This window comes from Myxocyprinus asiaticus, chromosome 24, assembly GCF_019703515.2.
Source record: "Myxocyprinus asiaticus isolate MX2 ecotype Aquarium Trade chromosome 24, UBuf_Myxa_2, whole genome shotgun sequence".
NCBI classification, from domain to species: Eukaryota; Metazoa; Chordata; class Actinopteri; order Cypriniformes; family Catostomidae; genus Myxocyprinus; species Myxocyprinus asiaticus.
In genome coordinates this window covers 42,508,332-42,524,587 of record NC_059367.1, presented here as the reverse complement: position 1 = coordinate 42,524,587, position 16,256 = coordinate 42,508,332, and the positions used below count along the sequence as shown (strand labels likewise).

Below are 16,256 nucleotides of genomic sequence, written 5' to 3'. Positions count from 1 at the left end.
ATTTGGCTTCAAACTATAGAATAGTCTTCCAAGTATTGTTCAGACACACTCTCTCAGTTTAAGTCTACACTAAATTCATTAATATTTCAGTAAACATGTACAGAGTTTAACTCAAGAAATGTCAACATACTGTTACTGAATTCACAGTGTATTTACTTAACCCTCTATATATTTGCTTACCATTTACCTACTGATTTAGTCATTGACTATTGATATAACAATTGATTTAAATATCCATTAAACTTTGTTATAAAAACTTTATTATTGCCAAGTCATTTATTGTCAGCTGATAATAAGAGCATCAAACACCAAGGCTGCAGGTCTGATTCCCAAGAACATGCATACATCTTTACCTACAATGCATTTAAATGCATCCCTATCCTTTTACATTTACGCATTTTTCAAAGCGCCTTCTGTGCATTCAAGGTACAATATACATTTATCAGTATATGTGTTACCTGGGAATCAAACACACAAACTTGTTTTTTTTTAAATGCCATGCTCTACCAATTGAGCTACATGAACACTGAAAAAGTATATATAAAAAAAACCACATAAAAACAAACACAATATTTTTTCATTGATTTGAACAGTATATTTCAAATATGCACAACAAAACAAAGAAGGCTTTCACTGAAAAGACAATGAGGTCATTCCTTGCTCCACAAGATATACAAACAAGTTAATTACCAGAAATGTTATTATTATTATTTTTTTGCCTTGGTCTGGCCTCGCAATATCGTATATACACACATAGTGTATACATATGTGTGCATATATTTGTATATATATATATATATATATATATTTTTTTTTTTTCCCTCAAGCCACAATATTTAAACTCCACATCTGTATAGCATTTAATAAAATGCATAACCTACTTCATGCACAAATTTCTTATCGTCTCATAGGTTAGAGAAAATGGGGGAAATAAGAATATATGCAGTCATAGTAATGATAGTACACATCTACAAATGTCACATGATATTACAACATCTATAAAAACGGTCTTTGACAGATTCAAATAAAAAAACATTAGGCATCATATAATACACATTTTAATACACAATTTAAAAAAGAGAATATAATGTTTTTTGGCCATAATCAATAAGAGCAAGAAGGGACGACTTTTAACCTTCACTTTTCAATGATCAATCCAAAAACTTTATGAAATAATTCAAGCAATTTATATGCTATTTAATTTGAGATTGTTAAATATTAATGCCAAAATATGTATGCTGATTGTTTATAATCACCTTAACATCTTTGACAATTGTTTCAACAACAATCCATTATCATTCATGTTTAAACTCAAACTGTAAAGTCAAATTACTATATACAACAATGGTAAAGGTCATTACAATAATTCTGTCAAGATTTACAAGAGACTGAAATTATAAAAACAATTTGGACTCAAAGTGTTTCAGAGTTCAGTCAGAAATACTCTCACTGAATAAATCTATGTATGCAAATGCAAAACAACTGTTGTGAATCACTTTGTAGGTTTTCAAATATATGAGGCACATTTTGGACATATTTTAGGTGTTATTCTGAGTTCAATTGCACAGTTGGTGGTGGTGATTACCAATTAAAATCCTACTGAAATTGAGTAGAAGTGTCTGCAAATGCTTATGCACACCTCATATGTAAAATTACACTGACTTCATTTGTAGTTAAAAATAGCAATGTGGTTAACCAAGAATAGTTAAAGGTGAAGTGTGAAACATAAAATGGACTGGAAGTTCAACTATTTACCTTTTCCTTTCAAGGTCATAATTTCACACACAAATAAATATAGGCGAATATTTCAGATTAAAAAAGTCATGTAAAATAAGTGCATGTCAATGCTTTCGTTACACCTAATAATGGGACATTACATTGATTTGCAAAGATGACAAAATTCACTCTAAGTGACTTACAAATGATCTATTTGCAAATCATTTTTTTTATAGTAATGTAACTGCATGAAACTGCCCTGTTGTGGATATATTACATCTAAAAATTACCAAATGCTATAGACAAATTTGAAATATTTCCTATATTTAATGTCATTTAATAACTGATGATTTTTGATGACTTTCCTATGCACTTTTGAGTTAGACTCAAATAAATACATGTACTAGAGTACAGAAGAGGATTTTAAGGAGGATAAGTGCAGCGTTATACTGTAAGAGGATTGTCATAACAGCAGAAGTGATACAGTACATACACAGTAATAATGAGCTGTGGCACACCACACTCTCATCCCAAATCACGACAAAAAGTATCTAAACAGACCCGCTTAGGTCATATGAAATGACTTCATAAAGACTGAAAAGACCTTTTTCATATTTGATGTCTTAATAAATTATAGCTTGACTTAACCACAGATTGAGGTTAAACAGTATTTCAGAGGGAGACTGATGCAGCACATTTTGTTTTGGGTGAATCTCATTATCATTTTACTTTTATTATTATTATTTTCTTTGCAAAATGAAGCATGTTTTTTTGGACCTTGAAGATTTTTTGCATTAAAATAAATAAATAAATAAAATAAATTCATTCTCATTACAGAAATGCCCAAAAAATTTATATTATTTAAACTGAAGTATTTTTTTCATTTATATATATTCATATATCATAGTATTTGAGGGGAAAACTGTCAAGAAATTTTAATTGTCCTAAAAATAGGCTTACTTTTCTTTATGCAAAATGTAATTGCTTATTTTTCTCTTTTGATTTTGGGGTAAAATATGACCTGAACATGTTTTTGTGAGATTCACGAGTAAAACTCTTGATATTGTGAAATTCAATCAGGGATCACATCTTACGTAACAAAGAATCATAGCTGTCGATGTTGCACTTTCAAAGGAATAAACAGGATAGTGAAAAAATATTTTCCCATTGAGACAACTCCCATTGGGATCATTTCATGAAGTGTTTTTAAAGTAAGGTTATAAAAAACTTTAACATCTTGTCTAGACAATATCTGTCCCATTTCCTCATGCCAGCCCACACCACAACCCCTGTCAATCCAATGTTCTTCGTTAACATCGTTCTAAACTCAGGGCTGCTGAAAGACGATGACGCAAATCTATAGACCCAGCTACCCCGAGTAAGTATCAGTCACCGCTCTCTTCCTTCTCTGATAACGTCTCCACCGTTAAACATCATTCTATCAAAATCAACAGCACTTCTGAGACTCGCATGTTCTTTAAAACTTTCACATCTCTACTCTGCCCTCCCCCTCCCACATCCTCTCTAACAGCTGATGAATTTATCACTTTTTTCACAGACAAAATAACAAACATCAACAGTCAGTTTTCCACACCACAAACCCCCGACACCCATCACCAACATACACAACCCACTCCTCCCCTCTTTGTCTCTAAACTTTTCTTCAGCCACCCAACTACCTGCCCTCTCAATCCTATTCCCTCCAATCTCCTCCAGTCCATTTCACCTTCCATCCTACCTGCACTCACACACATTATTAACAGTTCTCTCCTCACTGGTGCCTTTCCTACTACATTTAAACAGGCTCGAGTAACCCCACTGCTTAAGAAACCCAAACTCATCCTTGCACTCTGAGAAAACTACAGACCGGTCTCTCTCTTCCCCTTCATAGCAAAAACACTTGGACGAGTCATGTTCAAACAAGTCTCCTCTTTTCTCTCCCAGAACAAACTGTTAAACAACTAGTCTGGCTTTCAAAAGCGAACACTCAACTGAGACTGCCTTGCTGTCTGTTACTGAAGCTCTGAGGCTGGCGATAGCAACATTAACTGTCCTCATTCTGCTGGATCTGTCTGCTGCTTTTGATACGGTTTACCAACAGAGCCTCCTTTCCACCCTCTTGACAATGGGTATCAAAGGAATAGCATTCCACTGGTTTGGGTCTTACCTCACAGGTAGTCCTTCAGGGTGTCTTGGAGGGGAGCCGTATCCAGGTCTTACCAACTAGCCACTGGGGTACCTCAAGGTTCAGTGCTTGGGCCTCTCCTCTTCTCCATATATACATGACATGATCACTGGGATCTGTCATTCAGGCACATGGCTTTTCCTATCATTGCTATGCCGATGACACACAACTCTACCTCTCATTCCAACCTGATGATCCTACGAATGCCATACAGATCTCAGCCCGCCTGGGAGACATTTCGTTTAAGAAGAAAGAACACCACCTCTAAACAACCTAGCAAAGACGGAAATTCTCATTGTTCCAGCGAGCCAGCTATGCAACATAACTTAACCATTCAGTTAGACTCATCAACAATTACACCATCCAGGACAGTCAGAAATATTGCCATTGTGTTTGACAATCACTTGGACTTCACAGACCACAATCACCAAAATCATGCAGATTTGCACTGTACAACACTAGGAAGATCAGACCTTGCTATCGGAGCATGCTACACAACTTCTTGTCCAAGCTCTTGTCATATCTAGACTGGACTACTGCAATGCTCTTCTGGCAGGACTTCCTGCATATACAGTCAAACCTCTGCAATTAATCCACAATGTGGCGACGTGACTGGTCTTCAATGAGCCCAAGGGAGCACACGTCACGCCTCTCTTCATTGAACTGCAATGTCTGTCAATGGTTGCTCGCATCAAGTTCAAGTCATTGATGCTCTCTTACAGAACAGCCACTGGTTTCACGCCCCCAATCTACACTCACTACTTCAAGTCTATGTGCCCTCCAGAAGCTTGTGATCGGCAGGTGAACTATGCTTTGTGGAGTCATCTCACAGTGGCACAACATCATTTGCTCAGACTTTCACTTCCACCGTTCCTCACTCACTTCCACCGTTCCTCACTGGTGGAATGACCTTCCGAACTCCACCTGAGCAGCTGATTTTCTAACTATTTTCAAGAATCATGTAAAGACACATCTCTTTCGTGAGCACACAATACTACTAATTTACTAACTGTCATCTTTCTTTATATATATTATATATATATATATATATATATATATATATACATAAACATTCTCACACCATTCTTTTACCACTGTCTTTCACCTTTCTCCCTACTTGTAATTCTCGGAACAATTTGAAACTTTACATTGCAGCACTTCTCATGTTGTTGCCTCCTTATAATGAATCACTTTTGCTGTATTCCTCATTTGTAAGTCGCTTTGGATAAAATGAATAAATGTAAATGTACAAAAGAAAGGCCCATGTCTGTTTAATGTTTAGAGGCAAAATGCCCTGTCACTGGAACTCAAAGTCCCATAATGCATCTCTCTTAACACAATGTTTCTAGGGTAACGCTCAAATACTAAGAGACTTTCACTGTTGCAGCTCCTCTTGAGGTAGAGCTTGTTGTCAGTTCAAAATAACGTGATATATTCGAGTCCCTCACTATGCAGGTGATTTGAGTCTGAAGGTGAAAATGAGATGGGGTTTAGCGAGTGGTCACACAGAGGGGCCTGTGATTTGGCTGTTGTAGTCTGCAGTCTCCATCTTGAGTATATAGGGGATGATACTGTCGATTGGTACGTTTCCAATTAGGCCGGTGAAGAAAAGCTCCTCTGTTATACTGGAGCTCATCAACCGCAGCGCTGGTAAACGCAACAGGATCCGCGCCAACCTGCCAAACCAAACAGCAACAAATAAAAGGCCCTTAAACAAAACAATTGCCAATTATCAATTAAATTTAATACATCGCAAGTTCCGTCGACAGCATCTGTTACTAACCCTTACCCTAATTTTTTTTTTTTCAAATCGTCCCTTCAGTTTGTAAAAACACAAAAATGTAACTGGACTGCTTTTATGATACTTTTGTTTTTTGTCCTTTCTGGAGTTTGACAGACATGGTCACTATGAAATATAGCATAAAGAGCTGCATAAAGAATCTTCATAAGTTCTCTTGTGTTCCACAGAAAAAATAACAGCTTACGGGTTTGGAACAACATGAGACTGAGTAAATAATGACATTGTTTTCATTTAACTATTCCTTTAAACATCGTTTAAACTCCTTTAATCCAGAACATACCTGTAGGTATCATCAGGATATGTTTTTTGCACATAGTCCTGGAGCTCCATCTGTGCTTTTTCCTGGAACTTCTCTATCTGGCTACAGCTGCTCAAACCTGGATGATCTGGTGAAGAAATAGATCAAGAAAATGTAATTTACATATACTGTATTTCAAACACTCAACCATTTAACATTTTGGTCTTTTATGAGGTAAAGGTTTGTATAATACTGTTGGCATGTGTACCTGGACTGAAGAGGATGATGGCTTTTAAGTATGCATACTCATATCCGTCTGTTTCCAGCTTTGCCATGCGGTTGCAGAACTCTTGCAGCTTCCATATGTGCTCCATAACCAGTTTAATGCGTTCACTCGATAGCTTGTCTACTGAGAGGACACTAGATGTTAGTGAATTATAGACATACATGACAACATTGTGCAGTTATTATCAACATTGTACCAGAGCATCTGATGTCAACAATTTCTGATATTTGAGATACTGTAGTTTTTGTAGTTTAGAATCTCATTAAAAAATACCTCACTTATTAAGAACATCTTAAATTATACTGTTGTTTCAGAAGATTCTTTAAAGTCACTCTTAATCTTTTACCCAATATACACATTTATTATGATGTATGTGATAGTTATGGAAGCCCATTTATGCCACATGAAAAAACTAAAATAAATTATGAGATAGTAAGAAATAAAAAGTGCAGGTATTTCATACGCAGTAGCGAGAGATTTTGCTCATCTACCCGCCACAAACAAACCTGATTATATTTTGAAGAACAGACAAAAGAAAAGCAGTTGATGCATGTGTCTGATTCACTGTGTGTTCAGAGGTTCAGTGGCACTCTGCCGTTAATGAGTGCAGCATAAACACTTCTCACGGAACACGTGCATGCGTAGAGTTCTCACTCTTTCTACTCTGTTTCTCTCTGTGTCATCTAAAAACATTTAGCAAGAATAATGTCCAATACTGTATTTTGACATTGCTTGGTTCCAAATATTTGTGGCTGTATATGTTACCATACATAGCAAATGATATGCAACGATATTAGGTGAATTGGCATGTGTGTCATAATTCCATACAGGCTCAGAAATGGTGCTTGAACAAGAAGTTTCTCTTCTGTGCTTGTCTATTCTTTAGCCTCCATTTGTATGTTGCAAAATTAACATTATGATAATAATAATATGGTATTATATGTTATATTACAAAATAACATTATTAAAATTGTATATATATATATATATATATATATACACTACCAGTCAAAAGTTTTGAAACACTTGACTGAAGTGTTTCTCATGATCTTAAAAATATTTTGATCATAAGGCGTATGCTTAAATGTTTGAAATTTGGTTTGTAGACAAAAATATAATTGTGCCACCATATTAATTTATTTCATTATAAAACTAAAATGTAATAATAAAAACAAAAGTTTTTTAAATTGATGACTTGGATCGAATAATAAAGAAAAGCAGCCAATAAGTGAATAAGTGCCCAACATAGATGGGAACACCTTCAATACTGTTTAAAAGCATCCCAGGGTGATACCTCAAGCAGTTGGTTGGAGTACATGTCTTCAAATTCTAGGCAAAGGGTGACTACATTGAAGATGCTAAAATATAGCACAGTTTTTATTTATTTTCTTTAGTCACAACATAATTCCCATAGTCCCATTTATGTTATTCCATAGTTTTGATGACTTTACTATTATTCTAAAATGTGAAAAAAAAAAATTTTTTAATAAAGAATAAGTGTTTCTAAACTTTTTACCGGTAGTGTAATTTTTTATAAATATGAATTTGAATCTGAAATTTATTTTTCATGTAAAATATGACTTGCTATCTCATAAGTTTGACTTTATTATCTCATAATTATGACTTTTTATGTCATAAATATGACTTTAAAACTAATAATAATTATTGTTTATGACTTAGTATCTAATAATTGACCTTTTCCCTCATAAATATGATACTACATATAGAATAAAACGTCCTGATTACTTTCGTAACCTCGATTCCCTGGTGGAGGCAACGAGACGTTGTGTCGATGTAGTGACACTAGAGGTCACACTTGGGAGCCCCAAACACCTATGCTTTTTGAAAAAAGGCCAATGGGAATTGGCGAATTGAATTTGCATGCCACTCCCCCCAGACATACGGGTATAAAAGGAGCTGGTATGCAACCATTCATTCAGGTTTTGTGCTGAGGAGCCGAGACAAGGTCCCGGCCATTTCAGCGGGTAGTTTAGTGTTGTGGCAAAAGGGACACAAAGTCTCGTTCCCTCCATCAGGGAACGGAGGTTACAAAAGTAACCAGGATGTTCCCTATCTGTCACTCACTCGACGTTGTGTCGATGTAGTAACACTAGGGGTCCCTACACAAAATGCCACAACTAGCTGAACTGTGTTACGTGGACAGACCGCTGTGTGCCTCGTAGCCAGCGCACCAGGCTGTCACGTAACCTCCCCCAACACTCTTATGAGTGTTGAATGGTCCTTTGGGGAACAAGTCGACTGCGCCAAAAATAGGGACAGGCTAGCCCAGCCGTGGCCTCTTTCCCTCTTTTTTCTCCCAAAAAGAGTGGAATTTGTTAACCGACTGGGGGCCATGAATGTCTATGTCGGGGGGGGTGTCACTCCCAAGGGGAAGACACCGCAGAGACCACACCCCGCCCAGAGGAAAAAAAGGGGGGGGGGTATTTTGAGTGGAAATACGTCACATGGTCTTACCGAGTCTTGTCGGAAGTATGTCATGTGGAGAAGTCCCATGGTAGGTCCTACCCGAGGGGGGGAGGAGTTTCTACAAACATGGTGACCGGGGCCTCTGCCCAACGAAGACACAGTTTACCGACAGGGAAATGATTTAGCGGACATGGGGTCACCTACGGGGAACCACCACATGTGGAGCACCTACCTCAATACAGGGCCTAATTAGCACACGTATTGGGCCGGCAGCGAGTTTCTCCGCAAACTCATCTGCCACAGGGCTAAGGAGGAAAGTCATCCAGGGATAACAACTTGTGAACATGACTGGGAGTCAAAAGCGCACATCTTCACCTCATGGGAGGGGAAAGGCACTATGCGCAAGCGGTACACCCTGCCAGCTGTCCCGGAACTTACCTGTTCGGACCTGACAACACATGGGATGAAACTGGCTCAACCCGGAGATTATAGAACCTCGCAAAGGTGTTGGGTGTTGCCCAGTCCGCTGCTCTGCAGATGTCTGCCAAAGAGGCGCCACTGATCAGGGCCCAGGAGGCCACAACACTCCTAGTAGAGTGGGCTCGTTACCCCATCACAATGGCATCAACGACCCAGTGGGCAACTCTGTTCTCAAACCCTGTGGCTGTGCTGAGTCCAGAGACATTGACGCACTTACCTGGCTCCTGATGCCCACCATAAGATTGGTCGAGGAGGGGGGAGGAGGAACATTGTCCCCGCAGTCCGCTGGAACCAACCTGGTGTGGGCATGTTTGTGCCACAGCTGGGCGTGCAGGGGCGGTGTGGTCCGCCGCTGCACCGCCAAACCTTCCAAAATGGGACGGTGGACAATGGTCGTGACGACGGCAGTGCGCACCTGACATGTGACCCAGAGAACAAGGAAACCACTCTTTTGTTGAAGTTTTGGGTACCGCAGCCTCTTGGGCATGCGGTGAAAAATGAAACAGAAGATTCTCCTCCCGGCCCTCCACCTGGGGATGGAGTGGTCTGTCTACCAGCTCTGTAGAAGCGGGCCTCCTCACCCCTGGGCCGCCTGTCTCAGGGGCGCTTCAAAGCCTTCCTAGGGTTCTTGGCAGCCGGCCATGAGACGGTCTGCTTCCTGCGGTGGGCTCCACGCCAGAGCCGAGCCGTGGTGGCCGGCTGCGGCGGAGCCGGTACTGTTGCTACAGGAGGGCGCCCTTGTCGACGAGCAGACGGGGTGCGGGGTCTTGAGCCACGCCGGGGAAGAATGTGTTGAATGGCCTCCGTCTGCTGCTTCACTGCCGAGAAATGCTGGGCAAAGTCCTCGACGGTGTCGCCGAACAGGCCAACTTGGGAGATGGGGGCGTAAAGGCACCGTGCCTTGTCAGCCTCTCTCATGTCGACCAGGTTGAGCCAAAGGTGGCGTTCCTGGACCACCAGGGTGGACATCGCCTGCCCGAGAGACCGCGCCATGACCTTCGTCGCCCGGAGAGCGAGGTCGGTCGCCAAGCGCAGTTCCTGCATCAATCCCGGGTCAGAACTACCCTCATGCAGCTCTTTTAGCGCCTTGGCTTGGTGTACCTGCAGAAGAGCCATGGCGTGCAGGGCGGAGGTGGCTTGTCCAGTGGCACCATAGGCCTTAGCCATCAGAGATGACGTAAACCTACAGGCCCTGGACGGGAGCTTCGGGAGCCCACGCCAGGTGGTGGCGCTCTGTGGGCACAAGTGCACCGTGAGCGCCTTATCCACCTGGGGGATCACCGAATACACCTTGGCCGCCCCACCATCGAGGGTAGTGAGAGCAGGGGATCTGAAAGATCGGGACCGGGTAGTAAAAGGTGCCCCCCACGATCTTATCAGCTCCTCATGCACTTCTGGGAAGAAAGGAACCGGGGCGGGGCGCGGCCGTGAGCGGCACTCTGGGCCCAGGAACCAATCATCGAAAGCATGTCCATCATCTCCATATCGGCCTGAGACTGGGTGACCACAACTGAAGGGGGAAGCCCACCCGAAGCCTCCGTGTCAGAGTGGACGAGCCCGCTCTCTGATGCTGCGCTCGATAGCTCATCATCTTTCCGGGCCCCCAATAAGAGGTTGAACTCGCCCTGAGATGAGCAGGCGGTCTCATCCGAGAGCCCGACCGGGCAAGCGAGCGTGCTGAGGAATGGGAGGTCCGTGGGGTGTTACCCGGCAGAGGTGGTCCCATTGGAGTCCCCAAATTGCCCCCAGTGCTATCCGACACGGCCTCATACCCGTAGGTAGAAGGACCGAGGCGGGGAGCCGCTGGAGTGGCTTGCTTTCTTACGAAGGCAAGCCGCGACCGCAACGTTGCCATGGTCATGTTCTCGCAATGAGGACAAGACCCATCCATGAACATAGTCTCCGCGTGGGCAGCACCTAGACAAGTAAGACAGCGATCGTGGCCGCATACGACCGCAACCAGGAATAACACACAAGCGGAAAGGCATCTTTAAAAAGACGTTCCGTGTGTGCCGCTCTTCTAGAATTGAAAATATACTCTTTTAGAATATACTCTTTTTTTTTTTTTTTGTTCTGCTGAAGTGCCCAGGGGCATTCTCTGCACTCCACGGGTGCAGAGGGGGAGAAGCCGCTGAAATGCGCTGTAAATCCAGCAGATGAGGTGAATGAACTCGGTGGATGAATTCAGCTCAATGAATAGAACCAATCGGCTCCGAAGAGAAAATCTGAATGAGTGGTTGCATACCAGCTCCTTTTATACCCGTATGTCCGGGGGAGTGGCATGCAAATTCCACTCGCCAATTCTCATTGGCCTTTTTAAAAAAAGCAGAGGTGTTTGGGTCTCCCAAGAGTGACCCTTAGTGTCAGTACATCGACACAACGTCGAGTGAGTGACAGATTTATGTGTGTCTCATGTGCGTGTATATGGTTTTAAACAGATTTTTCAAAAGTACTATTCATGTCTTGGTAAACATTTTTTGGTAACACTTTACAATAAGGTTCCATTTGTGCATTAAGTATCATGAACAAACAATTAACAATACATTGTTACAGCATTTATTCATCTTTGTTAATGTTAGTTAATAAAATAAAATGTTTCATTGTTAGTTCATGTTAATTCATAATGTATTAACTAATGTTATCAAACACAACATTCTATTTTAAAAATATATTAATAGAGGTTAAAATTAACATGAACTAAGACTAATACATGCTGTGAAAGCATTGTTCTTTGTTAGTTCATTTTAACTAATGTTAACAAATGAAACCTTATTGTAAAGTTTTACCAGTTTTTTTTAATAAGGAGAAAATTAAAAGCTGAGTACACCTTCAAGTATTTTTTGAACATTGGTGTCTTTCATCACATAAAAAAAAAAAAAGAATATAAATATGATATAATAAAGCAATAAACCCCTAAACATAGTGGGTTACCGTGATTTTACCATGGTTATTTGTTTTCTCCACTTTGTGTCATGCCTAGCAACTCCCCTTAACCTTATTAAAATCACTGTAACACATACACTTAAGTGGCTTATTGCTTTGTCATATCATATTTCAAGCATTCAGCACACATTACAGTCTGTAAACATTGTGTTTGTATTGTCAGGATAGTGTGTAGTCAATCAGTGAACAGTATCATGATGTAATGTGATGTTTAAGCTTGTCATACCGTCCTGTATACTGGACTGCAGGTGATTGATGATGGCCGCGAGGATAGTGGAAAGACTCATGATGTGAGCACACTGCGCCAAACCCAGAGTAAACAACTCATTCCAGCATGCACGGACTAGAGCTGTGTTACACTCCTGCCTACACACACATATTAATCAGAGATAACACACATACAAACTAGGCCTGCATGATTATGACAAAAAATAATAACTGCAGTTCATTTCTTGTGATACTGTAATTTGCAGCATGAAGTTTTTCAAACTGTGAATAAAGTTAACGCAAAGCGAGCAACAGTCTGTGATGGTTAAAATCCTTAACTGCTGCAAAAAACACGTCATTTATAGAAAATTTTTACACCATAAGAGCAGAGCTAAAAGAAATGCTGTAACTGACACTTTTCACATTTAGTTAATTGTGGCAGCTGTATCGATAATTTATTCAATTAAATGCAGCACTAGTACCAGCGTTGGGGAAGCTTCTTTGAATTATGAGTAGCTTGTAGCTTGGGAAGCTACAGTTTCAAAGTAGATAATTTAGAAAAAGTAGTTAGCTGCACTACAAGCTACTAACAAAAAGTAGCTACAGTAACTACATTTTAGCTATTTAAAGAAGAATTGTTTTAGATATATAATAATCGGGTGATATTATGTTGGCTTGACATAATAATCCCTAAACAAAGACCAAAATTTCTTACTCTAACTCCTCCTAAAGCTTTCTAGCAACATTCAACAAATTTGGTATAGACCTTCATGACTCATGTATTTTCTAACTGATCAGGCACTTGCTGAGCCCTGCGTGAGGTGGGCAGAAGTGCCAAAATATGATAGAATGTGCAGGGGCCGCTAGTGGAGGCAGCCTCGCACTAGGGTCCACTCGGGGGATAGGAAACTGGGAGGTGTAGAATAGGTAGAGCTGGAGAATAAAAATAGCCTGAAGCACTGAAGAGACAGTGGCGGTTGCGGCCGCAAGAAAATGAGCTCTGTGAGAGTTGAAAAGCGCTGGAGGGACTGTGGCGCCTAAATGCGGGGGCCGTCCCCACGGTAGGGCAGGGTCGCCCCGGACCGAGGTGTGAATCCTAGCTGCCCGGACTGACCATAAGTCTCCCTCCAGGTTTGGTGGGTTCGATGGATGGGCCTGTGCACACTGCAAAAAAGATTTTCAAGATAAGTATTCTTGTCTTGTTTTCCTGTAAAATTATCTAAACATTCTTAAAACGTGATTTATTTACTTGTCAAGCAAAATGGGATAAGATATTAAGTCTTGTTTTAAGATAAATCTGACAAAAATGTTGAACTTTAGACTTAAACAAGAAAAAAATCTGCCAATGGGGTAAGCAAAATAAACAATTCAAAGGGAAAACAAGTTTATTTTGCTTATCCAAAATGTTGTCAAAACTTAAAACAAGACTTTATATCTTATCCCATTTTGCTTGACAAGTAAATAAATCACGTTTTAAGAATGTTTAGATAATTTTACAGGAAAACAAGACAAAAATATTTGTCTTGAAAATAACTGTTTGCAGTGCAGCGAACAAGCTAACCCCAAGGGAAGGGACACAGGGACCGCTCGAGCAGGAGAGTCCAACTTGCAATTGAACGGGGGCCTCGCTGCATTCAACCGGGGGAGCCCTCCCAAGCTTCGAAGGGGAGAGCCCACGATACAAATAAATGTGAATAGCTCACTCTGCGTTCGGACGGGAGAACCCTCGCTGCGGTCTGAACGGGAGAGCCCTTGATGGATTGTGCTGGAGGAGCGCTGCCATGCCCGAGCGGAGGCGTGAATCCTAGCCGCTCAGGCAGATCACCCTGAGTGTAGGCGTGAATCCTAGGCACTCGGAAACAACCTAAGCCCCTCCTCCTGACAATGGGGGCCCTCACGGCATTCGAACGGGGGAGTACTGACTGCACTTCGAATGGGGAACACAAACGTGAGTTAGCTCGCACTGCATTCGAACGGGAGAGCCCTTGAAGTTTGAGGCATGCCCGTCCAGCAATTTGAGAGGGGGACTCCCGGACTGGCCGGGAGGGCCCCCGCAGCATCTAAACGGTGGGGCTGGCCTATTGAACAGACGAGGATGAAGCAAGCATCCCCCTGACCCTGACTGTGAACATTGTGATTAGTTAATTCGGGCTTGTTGTGCTTTCCTGATATGAAGATGGTTGGTTCGGATGTAGCTGTGATATGCGTCAGATGCCCAGCGGCCCAGTAATCGTATTTGGTGCTCGGGCAGGCTTTTGTGGGCTGCTGTGGTTCTAGCACCGATGCAAAAGGAATGGCTTGAGTATAGTTTATCTGAGATGCCGGAATTGAGCAGGACAGATTTGAGGTGTTTTTGGAACCAGAATCGGGAAACTGCTTGGTTTTTGTCATCTACGAAAAGTGGATAGAGAGGGATTCTTGTTAGGGACCCTCTGTAATGGAGATAGTGTGCTAATGATTGAAAGGGCTGGATGGGAGTTGGCAGATTGAAAATGAAAATTGAATGCTCTTTTTTGGTCTGATCTGTTTTGCTTTGTTTGATAAGGTGTCTGATTGTCTTGTTGTCTATGATATAGAGGTCTGAAATGGTGGGATTGATTATTGGGTCGAATTTAGTCGTGGTAGTGAGATCTGGGGTGGCTTATTGAGGAGGAGTTTTTGCAGAAATTTCATGTATAGAAGAAATGGATGCCGCTTACCTTTGATGGTTCCTGGATGAAGGTTTTTGGATTGATTGGGGTGTGAGGCGAAGGAGGATGTGGAGAGGAGAGAAAAACGGGGAAATGGAAGAGCCTGTGGCATTCGATGTGAGGGTGTATAGAAGGCTATATTCAAATGAATTTGATAGATACGGAGATGCGGCTTGTGTTGAACTGTTTAGGGAAGACCTGAAACGGCCCGATTGTTGTCAATCACCAGGTGGGTAATGGTTCATTTGTAATGAATAACATATTATGGGATACGGAGCCATGTAAGCTTAGACGCATGGCCTGAAATACGTGCCGTGGTTTTGGCATGTGAAAGACGCATTGCGTTGTTTGCGGTGTAGTGGGAGTTTGTTGCATGGCCCAAAAGACGCCACAGTTGCAGCGCTTGGACAGCGCATTGCGCTGTTTGCACTGTAGTGGGAGTTTATCACATGGCCTGAAAGACCCCACAGTTGCCGCACTTGGACAGTGCGTTTGAGCTATTTGCAGTGTAGTGAGAGGTTTAGTCGCATGGCCCGAAAGACGCCGCAGTTGCAGCACCTGGACAACACATTTGTGCTACTTAGGGATGTATTGAGCTAATAGAAAACATGGTAACGTGGTAAACATAGCGTCTGCGCATGCCTGAATGTAATTGTTTGCTAGATTAAATGTCGTGAACATATGTGAAGCAATGTCAGGAAACATGCTTGCGTGTGCATATGAACGACGTCATTTAAAGTTGGTTTGTCATGAAATTAGAAGGCACCTGAAACTGAGTGCCCAGATGAATACCGTAGTCTGATGTTTATTAACTTAAGCGTATGGTTTGGACCTTTGTAGATTGTTTTCCAACGTAATACGAGTCATTTCATGACTCTGTATTATTGGCGCCGGGTGACTCATCTCGTTTTGATGAGGACGTATGAAATAGTTTTTTGTGCCTGAGAGTTGGATTTAATAGATGCTATAAGAGGACCGTTTTCAGTAATGTGGTGAATAAAAGGACTTGTTTATACTGATGACTTGTAATAAATTCAAGTTTGCAGTAGTGTGGTAAATAAAATGACTTGTTTATATTGATGATCTGTAATAAATTCTACAGAGAAACTGAAATATTGTGATTATAAAGCAAAGTGCAAAGCCAAATTGTCCAGTGTCTGTTTAAACCCGTTACTGTAAATTTGGGTGGAGCGTGAGATTATGACGGATTGTTTAAATGCTTTAAAGGTCATGCAGCAATTAGGTTCTATGGTCGAGCTTGTTAAGAGTTTGTAATCCAATGA

General features: G+C 41.3%; 1 protein-coding gene across 9 annotated transcripts in view; it reads right to left on the bottom strand.

Annotated features, from left to right (window-relative positions):
• Positions 1 to 243: 243 nt before the first annotated feature.
• Positions 244 to 16,256, bottom strand: part of nr2c2 (nuclear receptor subfamily 2, group C, member 2) — a 76,328-nt gene continuing 60,315 nt past the window's right edge. For 7 of the 9 annotated variants that reach the window (XM_051653812.1, XM_051653805.1, XM_051653811.1 and 4 more), the window contains 4 exons: positions 12,303 to 12,442; positions 6,209 to 6,349; positions 5,983 to 6,088; positions 244 to 5,577 (listed from right to left, as the gene is read on the bottom strand). In XM_051653812.1, the coding sequence (XP_051509772.1) occupies positions 5,403 to 5,577; positions 5,983 to 6,088; positions 6,209 to 6,349; positions 12,303 to 12,442 (562 nt within the window). In that variant the 3' untranslated portion in view covers positions 244 to 5,402. The remainder of the gene's footprint in view (positions 5,578 to 5,982; positions 6,089 to 6,208; positions 6,350 to 12,302; positions 12,443 to 16,256) is intronic. The other 2 variants (XM_051653806.1, XM_051653808.1) reach the window with 1 other exon arrangement.